General features: G+C 34.2%; 1 protein-coding gene across 2 annotated transcripts in view; it reads left to right on the top strand.

Moving 5' to 3' along the window:
• The window catches only part of CUNH8orf88 (chromosome unknown C8orf88 homolog), a 44,939-nt gene that overhangs the window by 11,131 nt on the left and 21,800 nt on the right, over window positions 1-12,008 (top strand). For both annotated transcript variants that reach the window (XM_032421995.1, XM_032421996.1), the window contains one exon: window positions 7,765-7,840. In XM_032421995.1, the coding sequence (XP_032277886.1) occupies window positions 7,765-7,840 (76 nt within the window). The remainder of the gene's footprint in view (window positions 1-7,764; window positions 7,841-12,008) is intronic.

Here is a 12,008-nt window from a genome sequence, read left to right as displayed (position 1 = left end):
CATTGAATAACCTATTATTTCCATAAAGATTTATGACATCTTTATTGTATAATAAGTTTTCACATACATAAGGTCTTTCTCTGGGCTCTATTCTGTTCCATTGATCTAATTGCATGTCTCTGTGTCAGTACCATGATATCTTAATTACTCTTGCTTTATATTAATTTTTAATAAGTTGTTGTAGTGTTTTGTTTTATTCTATCAGCTAGCATGCCCCCTTAATACAACAGTAATGTTTATAACTCTCTTTGGAACCATTGACCTTCTTCAAAAAACTTTATATGTAAAAAAGTATATTAACATTGCAGATTTTATAGAGGAAAACCAAATCATATAATAAATTTACTCCTAAACTTAAAATTTTGTCTGCTGCTTCAGTTATAATGCAAAAGCTACCAGAACCTATGTTAGAGGTGCCACATACATGCTGGATACTTTTTACTAACTATATATTTTTTAAGCCAACTTTATTAAGGTATAATTTACAGTGAAACGAACCCATTTGTTCAATGAGTTTTGACAAATATATACCCTACGTAACCAACCCCACAATGAAGATATAGAACATTTTTATCTTCCCCCAAAGTGCCCTTATATCTCTTTGCAGTCAGTCATTCATCATTCATGCTTCCACTAACCCTTAATGCTCCCTCCTGCTCCAGGCATCCACTGATCTGCTCTCTTTAATTGTAAATTAGTTTTGACTATTCTAGAATGTCATGTAAATGAAATATACATATTGGATATAATGAATAATGCTGCTCTGGATGATTATGTTCAAGTTTGTGTGTGGACATACACCCAGTACACAGGAATGGAATTGATGGGTTTTATGAGGAGTTTGTTTAACTTACAAGAAACTGCCAAAATGTTTTTCAAAGTGGTTGTGCTATCTTATATTCCCACCAGTAGTATGTGCCAGTTCCAATAGCTTCATAGCCTACCAATTTTTAGCCATTTTAGTATGTGTTAGTATCTAATTGTATTTTAAATTTGCATTTTCTTACTGATTAATGAGATTGAGCATCTTATGAGCTTATGTTCCATTTGTATTTTTCTTTTTTTTTTTTTGTGAAGTGTCTGTTCAAATATTTTGCATATATTTGATATTTGGGTTGTTTGCCTTGTTTGGGTTGTTTGATTTTGGGTTGTTTGGTTCATTGAATTGTGAGAGTATTGAAAATCAGTATACATGTGTGAGTTTATTTCTAAACTCTATTATGCTTTATTGATTTATATGTCTTTTTCTCCCATCTTTATTGAGATACAATTGACATGTAACTAAGTTTAAGATATGATGTGTGATGATTTGATACATTTATATGTTGCAAAATGTTTACCACAATGAATTTAGTTAAAATATTCTTCATTTCACATAATTACCATTTGTTGTTGTTACAGAGAGAACATTTAAGATTTATTTTCTTAACAGCTTTCAGGTATACAATACAGTATTGTTAACTATATTCACCACACTACATAGGTACTCCTATGTGTCCATCTTTTTGTCAACATCACATTTTACAGACTGCTGTAGCTTTATGATAAGTCTTGATATAAGATAGTGAAAGTTCACTAACTTCAGTCTTTTTCAAATTTGTCTCAGTTGTCTAGGTCTTTTGCATTTCCATATAAGTTTTAAATGAGCTTGTCAATTTCTACAAAAAAGTCTACTGGAATTTTGATTGAGTCTAAAGATTAATTTGAGAAGAATTAACATCTTAACAATATTGAGTCTTCTGATTCGTGAACACAGCATATCTTTCCATTTTTTGTATTTTCTAGCATAGGGGTCCTGAACATCTTTTGTCAAATTTATAAGCATTTCATATTTTTTGATACTATTATAAATGGTACTTTGTGTAAATTTCAAATTCCACATGCTGGCTGGTAGGATACATAAATAGTATTGGTTTTTGTATATCGATCTTGTTAAATTTACTTATTAGATCTGTTTTTTTTTGTAGACTCTTCCCTCCCATTCATGTTCTATTATGGGAATAATTTTACTGTAGCTTGTACTATAAATACATAATACATTGCTGTTATTTTTGCTTTCACATGTTATCTTTTAAAGTAACTTAAGAAATAAAAGAATGAGTTTTATTTCACCTTTATTTACTCCATTTCCAGTGCTCTTAATTTCTTTGTATAAATTCATGTTTCTGTTTGATATTATCTTCCCTCTGCTGAATAACTTCTTTTAACCTCTGTTTTTTATTATTACCTCATAAAAAATACTTGAAAACTTTGACTTAAAACAATAGCTTCTTACTCTTTTTCATGGCTCTGTGGGTTGACTGAGCTCAGGTGGCCTTTTTCTAAGTTCAGTAATGTGGCTGCAGTCAGGTAGCATCTAGGATTGGAGTCATTTAATAAGTCTTGACTCGATGGCCAGATGGCTTACTTACATGGCTGACAGTTGGTGCTGGCTATTGGCTTATGATTCAGCTGCTTCAGTGGAATGGAAGGAACACCTACAAATGGCCTTTCCAAGTGGCTTGGGCTTTTCACAGTTCCATATCTGGGTTCCATGACTAATGTTCTAAAAGATAAGAGGTGGAAGCTGCCAGACTCTTAAGGCCTGGAAATAAGCAAAGTGTCATGTCTGCCGTATTAGATCTGTCTGAGCAGTCAGAAGAACTTGCTCAGATTCAAGGGGAAGAGATAAAGAATTTACCTGTTGATGGGAGGAATGTCAATATTTTGTAGCCATCTTTTATTTATTTAAGAGTAATTTGAGGGTTGCCTGGGTGGCTCAGTTGGTTAAGCGTCTGACTCTTGATTTTGGCTCAGATTGTGATCTCAGTATCCTGAGATTAAGCCCCCTGTTGGACTCTGCACTGAGCAGAGTTGGCTTGAGATTCTTTCCCTCTCTCTCTCCCTCTCTCTGTGCTCCCCCCCAACCCTGGCTCATGTTTGCTGTCTCTCTAAAATAAATAAATAAAATCTTAAAAAAAATCTTAAAAAAAACCCCAGTAATTTGAATTTTCCTTCATCTGTATTACCATTTCCTGGTCTTTGCCCATTCTTTATTATAGGCTTTTTTTTTTTTTCATTGTTTTGTAGGAGCTCTTTTATACTACAGAAATTAACTAACTCAATGAGTTAGTTTTTTTCCTGTTTAACTTTTGTTCTAGGAGTGGAGTTTGGTTTTTTTTTTTTTTTTTTAAAGATTTTATTTATTTGACAGAGAGAGACATAGCGAGAGAGGGAACACAAGCAGGGGGAGTGGGAGAGGGAGAAGCAAGCTTCCCCGCAGAGCAGGGAGCCTGATGCGGGGCTCGATCCCAGGACCCTGGGATCATGACCTGAGCCGAAGGCAGACGCTTAACGACTGAGCCACCCAGGTGCCCTTAGGAGTGGAGTTTGATATGCATTTACCTTTTCTCATTCTCCTTTGTTATCTCAGTGATGTACGTTTGTTTAAGATGAGTGACAGGAGGTGGGAACATTTTTGCTATAAATATGAAAAAGCTATATAGAATTTTGGGTATTGTACCATAAATTGCAAGGAGCCTTGACTTGAAAAAAAAAAAAAAAAAAAAAAAAGACCTGGTGTTTATTTTGCTTTACTCAGGCCTATTCAATTTTTCCATTTCCTAAACTAGCTATATTACCCCATACTTCCCAACAGAAAGCTGTTCTTTTCTTCCATAAACATTCATTTTTCACTAGTCAAGCCAGTCTAACTACTACTAATCCTCCAAGTATTGTTTAAGCATCATGTAAAGCCCTTCCTGACATTTTTAAAAAAAGATTTTATTTATTTATTTGACAGAGATACAGCGAGAGAGGGAACAAGCAGGGGGAGTGGGAGAGGGAGAAGCAGGCTTTCTGCTGAACAGGGAGCCCAATGTGGGGCTCCATCCTAGGACCCTGGGATCCTGACCTGAGCCAAAGGCAGACGCTTAATGACTGAGCCACTCAGGCGCCCCTTTCCTGACATTTTTTTTTTTTTTTTAGATTGTTTTTATTTATTTGGCAGGGAAGAAACACAGGGGAAAAGGAACACAAGAAGGGGGAGTGGGAGAGGGAGAAGCAGGCTTTCCGCAGAGCAGGGAGCCCGATGCGGGGCTCGATCCCAGGACTCTGAGACCATGACCTGAGCCGAAGGCAGACGCTTAACGACTGAGCCACCCAGGCGCCCCCCCTTTCCTGACATTTTTAAGCCAAGTTTGAGACTCCTACTCATTCCTTCCATCACACTTTCTGCATATCTTTATTATAGAATTCTCAAATTTTATTGATTTGATTATGTAAGATTGTAAAATTTGTAAGATGTATGATTTTATTGTAAGAATATAATTGAAAAAATTATAAAATTTTAGTAGATGTATTCTTACATGCTATGAAATACTTGAAATAATCAGTATTTTTAGTTGCTAATATATGCAGAAATGACAAAATACATTTTTTTCAAGATTTCTTGAGGTTTGATTGACAAAAATTGAATATATTTAGGTTATACAACATGATTTTTTGTAAAAGTATACAACCTGATGATTTAATGCATGTATACATTGTGATGTGATCCTAACAATCAAGTTAATTAACACATTCAGCACCTCACATAGTTACCAAACTTGTATGTGTGTATGTAGGGGGAACACTTAAGATTTACCCTCGTAGCAAATTTCAAGTATATAATACAATATTATTAATTATAACTACCATGCTGTATGTTAGATCTCTAGAACCTAATTATCTTGTAATTGAAAATTTGTATTCTTTGACCAGCTTTTCCCCATTCCCCCTATTCTCAGCCCCTGGCAATCACCATTCTATTTTCTAATTTTATGAGTTTGAATTTTTAACATTTCACATATAAGTGAGATCATACAATATTTGTCTTTGTGTCTGGCTTATTTCACTTAGTATAATGTCTTCCAGGTTCATCCTTGTTGTAACATGGCAGGATTTTCTTCTCTTTTTATGGTTGAATAATAGTCTATTTATATATTTTTCATCTATCTAATCTACCACATTTTCCTTATCCCATTCATCTGTTGATGGATATGTAGGTTATGTCCTTATTTTGGCTATTGTGAAAAATGCTGCAGTGGATGAACATGGGATTGCGCAGTCTTCAAGACTGTGCTTTTGTTTCCTTTGGATGTATACTCAGAAGTGGGATTGCTGGATCTTTCAGTAGTTCTACTTTTAATTTTTTGAGGAATTTCCATACTGTTTTCCAAAATGGCTGAACCAATTTACATTCCCACCAACATTGTACAAGAATTCCTTTCCTCCCCCATTCTTGCCAACACTCACCTTTTTTTGATGATAGCCTTCCTAACAGATGTGAGGTGGTATCTCCTCGTAGTTTTGATTTGTATTACCTTGACGATTTAGCAATGTCCAGCATCTTTTCATGTACCTCTTGGCCATTTGTATGTTTTCTCTGGAAAAATGTTTATTCAGGTCCTCTGCCTATTTTTAAATCAGATTATTATTATTATTTTGCTGTTGTGTTATATGAGATTTTTATATATTTTGGATATTCACCCCTTACTGGAAATATGGTTGGCAAATATTTTTTCCTATTTAGTAGGTTGCTCTTTCATTTTGTTGGTTGCTTTTGCTGTACAGAAACTTTTTAGTTTGATGTAGTCCCACTTATTTTTGCTTTTGTTGTTTATGCTTTTGATGTCATATTCAGAAAAATCATTGCCAAGACCAGTGTCAAGGAGCTTTTTCCATATGCTTTCTTCTATGGTTTTTATGGTCTTATATTAGGTTTTGATCCATTTTCAATTCATTTTTGTGTATAGTATAACATAAGGATAAAATTTCTTTTGCACGTGGATATACAATTTCCTCAACACTTTTTTTTTTTAAAGATTTTATTTGTTTATTTGAGAGAGAGAATGTGAGAGAGCACAAGCAGGGGGAGCAGCAGAGGGAGAAGGAGAAGCAGACTCCTCACTGAGCAGGGAGCCTGATGTGGGGCTCGATCCCAGGACCCTGAACCTGAGCTGAAAGGCAGCCGCTTAACTGACTGAGCCACCCAGATGCTCCTCAACACTATATGTTGAAGAGACTATCCCTTCTCCATGTGTATTCTTGGTTCCCTCGTCAAAGATTAGTTGAGTATAGGGGTGTGTTTATTTCTGGGTTGTCTATTTTATTCCACAGATTTATGTGTCTTTCTTTTTTTTTTAAAGATTTTATTTTTAAGTAATCTCTACACCCAACATGGGGCTCAAACTTACAACCCTGAGATCAGTCCAGGTGTCCCATTATGTGTCTTTTTATGACAGTATTACAGTGTTTTGATTATTATAGCTTTGTAACATAGTTTTAAATCAGGAAGTGCGATGCCTCCAGCTGTGTTCTTACTCAAGATTACTTTGGCTACTTTTGTTTTTCCATATGAATTTTAGGACTGCTTTACCTATAAAAATTGCCACTGGAATTTTGAAACGGATTGCATTGAATCTGTAGATCACTTTAGATAGTAAGGACATTTTAACAGTATTCTTTCAATCTGTGAACATAAGGTATCTTTCCATTTATTTATGTTATTTTTAGTTTCTTTAGTGTCTTATAGTTTTCCATGTACAAATATTTTACCACCTTTGTTAAATTTATTCTTAAGTATTTTCTTCGTTTAAATACTATTTTAAAAAGAAATTGTTTCTTAATTTTTTTTTTTCAGATTACAGTTTACTTTTGAATTTGATTTTAGGTCTTGCATTTTAGTGTTAGTGAAGTGTGCCTCTGCTGAAATTGTCAAATTTAAAAAATTAATTTTTAAAAAGGACCATATGGTAGTTCATGTTGTTTATTAAATCTAACAGGAAGAGAAACTTTGAAGAATGAAAATCTTTGACATTTTAATATTTTTCTACCTCTACTTAAAACTAAAGATTTTGCTAAAATTTGATTTTTTTCTGATAACTTATTTTGATGACTCAGTATTGTAGGGTTATCTCATTACTCTTCATTGTGTCATAGGGCTAGATAACTAATCTTTCTGACTTCTTGTGGAGTTACCTTGGTAGAATTTGCAGGTGTTTAAGGAATGGGCTACAACTTGCTACGACGGTGATTGATAGAGTGGAGATGTTCATTTTTCAGGATAGATGTCTTCAGAGAAACCTACCTTAATGAATTACCATGGTTCAGAGTATGGCCTACTGTTTGCAAAGTATAATAGCTCCTTGACACTGGTCTTGGCAATGATTTTTTTGAATATGACATCAAAAGCATAAACAACAAAAGCAAAAATAAGTGGGACTACATCAAACTAAAAAGCTTCTGTACAGCAAAAGCAACCAACAAAATGAAACGGGTCAGTGTAAGAGATAATCTTAAGGATTGTTTGTATTGACCAAATTTGTGAAACTGATTATAAAATCAGAAAACCCATTTTTTTTTTTATCATGAGAAATCTTACTGTCTTGTGCTGGATATTTTCTTATTGGTTCTACTAGTTTATTATATGCGCTAGGGAGATTTATGGGAAGCTAAATTGTAATCCAGGTACTTCTTGGTGAGCATGGAATCAGAAGAGGAGTTAGTTAAAAAATCATGACAAAATAGTTAAAGATATATGTGAATGTATTTTGAAAGATTTTTTTTTTTGCTTATTTTTAATAAGCATTCTTACAAGATTGCTTATCATTTAGGCCAGAAATATGTCTTGACTAATACTTTGATTGTTTGGGAAAATAGTTTTGGATGGTAAAACAAAAAGGGTTATATAAAATTTTCAAGCCATAGTTAAAGTATGTTTTCTTTTTTTTTTTTTTTTAATAGTGTAAGACAAATGGAATGCAAGCCTTTTCTCAAGGTCATAATGAACAACAGCAACATCAGTCTCCAGTTAAAAAAGGTAAATTTTTTACCATAATTCCTAAATTTCATAAGGAAGTCTTAGCATTCCTGTTAATAGTTGCCTAGGTGCAAACCTTATGTACATAAGAAATTTTATTATATTCTTTCCGTTGATTTCAGTCTATATTAGAAATGCTATAGGTTTGATTGCTTTACAGGAGAGACCATAATAACAAGGCTTAAACAAGATAGAAGCTTATTTCTGTATTTTCTATAACAGCTCATAATTGAGCTGGTGTATTCATTCTGCTCTGGTGAAGTGTTATTGGACTCAGTCTCATTGCTTTGCCATCTTTAATGTATGGCTCTGTCTCATTGCCCAAGATGAATGCCTTTCCTCCAGCTGCCATATTCCCTGTCTAGCCATCAGGAAAGAGGTAAGGGGAGAGGTAGTTCTTAAAAGTATGACCATAAGTAGCATCTATCACTTTCACTGAATATCTCATTGGGCAGAACTTAGTCATACTATACAAAGCAGACTGGAAATTGTAATCTTCAGCTGTCTAGACTGCTAATTCTGTTACTGAAGCAGAAGGGAAGAACTGCTCTTGGGGATAACAAGTAGTCTTTCCCACTAGCTACTTTTTAATAAAATAAAAATTATTAATTTAATTTCCAAATTTGTCAGTCTATATAATTTAAAAGATATGAAAATACTCTATTAGCTTTTTCTTCTAGTATTTAACTCTGTATTTCTCAATAAAATGTTTAAATTGTTTCCAATTTTTTTATTTTTTGATATTGGCCGCCTATTTTGGAAGATGAGAACTTAACGTCTTCCACATCAGTTCCCTCACTTCTTTACCCTTCTATCTTCCCTCACAACCATATAGTTATTTCACAAGTTTCAGTTTTAACTGAATTACCACTCTTTATATAAACACAGTTGCTTAGCCAAGAGGTGCATATCTATTTCATACAATCCATCATTTTTCTTGGAGCTAATGTTTGCATTGTTTTTCTATGCAACTGCTGTTAACTTTTCCCCTTAAATGCTCCAAGAACTCTGTCACACTTACCTATAATATATTTCTTATGCACAAATATATCAGTTGGTATTTTTTTTCCCCCTGAGGAGACTTCTCTTTCAGAATCCTCCATTATCCTGTTCCAGTATGGGCTGTTTACTCCTCAGTACTGTTGTCCTGGAATGTATTTTTACTATTATCTTGGGATACCCCATTGTAATTCTTTGGTTTCTTTCTTCTTTTAATTTTTATTTTATTTCATTTCATTTCATTTCATTTCATTTCATTTCATTTCATTTCATTTCATTTATGAAAGAGAGCGCGTGTGACCTGGTGGAGGAGCAGAGAGGGAGGGAGAAAGAATCTCAAGCAGACTCTGTGTTGAGTGCAGAGCCCAATGCGGGGCTCAGTCTCACAACACTGAGACCATGACCTGAGTTCAAATCAAGAGTCAGCAGCTTAACCAACTGAGCCACCCAGGCATCTCTTCTTTTTCCTTTTTAAATTGAAGTACAATTCACCATTTAAACCATTTTAAAATGTATAATTTGGTGGCTTTTAGTACAATATTGTACAAACACCACCACTATCTAGTTCCAGAACATTTTTATAATCCCAAAAGGAACCTCATACCCCTTAAGTAGTCATTTTCCATTCTCCCCTTTGCCCAGCCACTGACAAACCCTAATTTACTTTTTGTCTTAATGGATATACTTATTCTGAACATCTCCTCTAATGGAATTATATTATATGTGACCTTTTGTGTCTGGCTTCTTTCACTTACCATAAGATTTTCAAGGTTCATCCATGTGTAGCATGTATCAATACTTCATTCTTCATTCCTTTTTATGGCTAAATGATATTTTCTTGTATTGATATGTCACATTTTGTTTAACTTTCAGTTGATGGACATTTGGGTTGTAAACTTTTTGGCTATTATGAATAATGTTGCTATGAATATTTGTTGTGTTTGTTTGAACACCTGTTTTCATTTCTCTTGGATATACACCTGGGATTGGACTTGCCGGGTCATGTGGTAATTCTATGTTTAATTTTTTGAGGAATTGCCAAACTGTTTTCCACAGTGGCTGTACCATTTTACATTCCCAGTAGCAATATGTAAGGGTTCCAATTTCTTGATGTCCTTGTTAGGGTCTTTTTAAAATTTTTTTGTTTTTTAAATTTTTAAAAAAAGATTTTATTTTTTTGAGAGAGAGAGAATAAGCAAGAGAGAGAGCACAAGCATGAGAGCACAAGCATGGGGAGGGGTGGAGGGAGAAAGAGAAGCAGACTCAGGGAGTCCGATGTGGGGCTCGATCCCAAGACCCTGGGATCATGACCTGAGCCGAAGGCAGACACTTAACTGACGGAGCCACCCAGGCACCCCTAGGATCTTTTTTTATTATAGTCATTCCAGTGGGTGTGAAGTGGTATCTCGTGATTTTGATTTACATTTCTCTAATGACTAATGATTTTGAGTTTCTTTTCATGTGCTTATTGGCCATTTGTATTTTTTCTTTGGAGAAAGGTCTATCCAAGTCCCTTGACCATATTTTAATTGGGTTATTTTATTTTTGTGGTTGAGTTATGAGTTTTGGATACTACACTTTCATTTATTTTCTCTCTGCAACTGCCCTCCCCCCCGCCTGCATGCTCACTTCCTTTCTTCCCCTCCACACACACACACACACACACACACACATGTGTGTGTATATAAGGTATTTGAGATATACATATTAGACCTTTATCAGATATATGATACTAGGCTCTTATCAGATATATACTTATCAGATATATAATTTACACATATTTTCTCCTATACTAGAGTTTCTTTTCATTCTCTTGATAGTGTACGTATCTGTACAAATTAAAAAAAAATTTGATGAAGTCTAGTTTCTTTTTTCTTTTGTTGCTCATGGTTTTGATGTCGTGTTTAAGAAATCATTGCCAAATCTCAAGTCATGGAGATTTACCCCTATAAGTTTTATAATTTTAGCTCTTACATTTAGATCTTTTTTTCCATTTTGAATTAGTTTTTATATATGGTGTTAAGTATAAGCCCAAATTCAATATTTTTTTTTTTGCCTTGGATATCCAGTTGTCTCATCACCATTTGTTAAAGAGACTATTTTTTCTCCATTGGATGATCTTGGCACCTTTGTTGAAAATCATTTGAGCACAGGAGTATGTTTTTATTCCTCGACTTTCAGTTTTGTTTTCTTGATGATATGTCTGTCCTATACCGGTACCACACTGTTTTGATTACTGTAGCTTTATATAGTAAGTTTTGAAATTGGGAAGTGTGAGTCTTCAACTTTGTTCTTTTTCAAGATTGTTTTGGTTATTTGGGGTTTCTTGCAATTCCATGTGATTTTTAGGATCAGCTTTCCCATTTCTGCAAAAAAGGCTCCTTTTCTTTCAAAAGGAATTTTGATAGGGCTAATAATAGTGAACTTGTAGATCACTTTGGGGGATGTTAACAATATTAAATTTTTCAGTCCATGAACATGGAGTATATTTCCATTTATTTCAATCTTTATCAGTGTCTTGGTTTTCAGTGTATAAGTCTTGTACCTCTTCAGTTAAATTTACTCCTAATTATTCTTTGTCATGCTAATGGAACTGTTTTCTTAATTTCCTTTTTGGACTGTTTATTGATAGTGTAGAAAATACAACTGATTTTGTGTGGGGACATTGAGCTTACAGAAATAAAAAGGATTATAAGAATACCCAGTAGTGCAATTGCTGGGTCGTATGGTAGCTCTATTTTCAACTTTTCTCCTGCTGGGTTTAGGCTTTATTTGCTGTTCGTTCTCCAGCTCCTTTAGGTGTAGGGTTAGGTTGTGTATTTGAGACCTTTCTTGTTTCTTGAGAAAGGCTTGTATTGCTATATACTTTCCTCTTAGGACTGTCTTTGCTGCATCCCAAAGATTTTGAACAGTTGTGATTTCATTTTCATTTGTTTCCATGAGTTTTTTTGAATAATTCTTTAATTTCCTGGTTGACCCATTCATTCTTTCGTAGGATGCTCTTTAGCCTCCATGTATTTGAGTTCTTTCCAACTTCCCTCTTGTGATTGAGTTCTAGTTTCAAAGCATTGTGGTCTGAAAATATGCAGGGAATGATCCCAATCAAAAACTAATGATGTAATGTATGGTGATTAACATAGCATAATAAAATTTAAAAAAAAAGGATTAT

The sequence above is a fragment of the Phoca vitulina genome, unplaced genomic scaffold (genome assembly GCF_004348235.1).
Source record: "Phoca vitulina isolate PV1807 unplaced genomic scaffold, GSC_HSeal_1.0 scaffold25, whole genome shotgun sequence".
Lineage (NCBI taxonomy): Eukaryota > Metazoa > Chordata > Mammalia > Carnivora > Phocidae > Phoca > Phoca vitulina.
The sequence above is the reverse complement of the archived record's forward strand: the minus strand, read 5'-3'. Positions and strand labels throughout refer to the sequence as shown.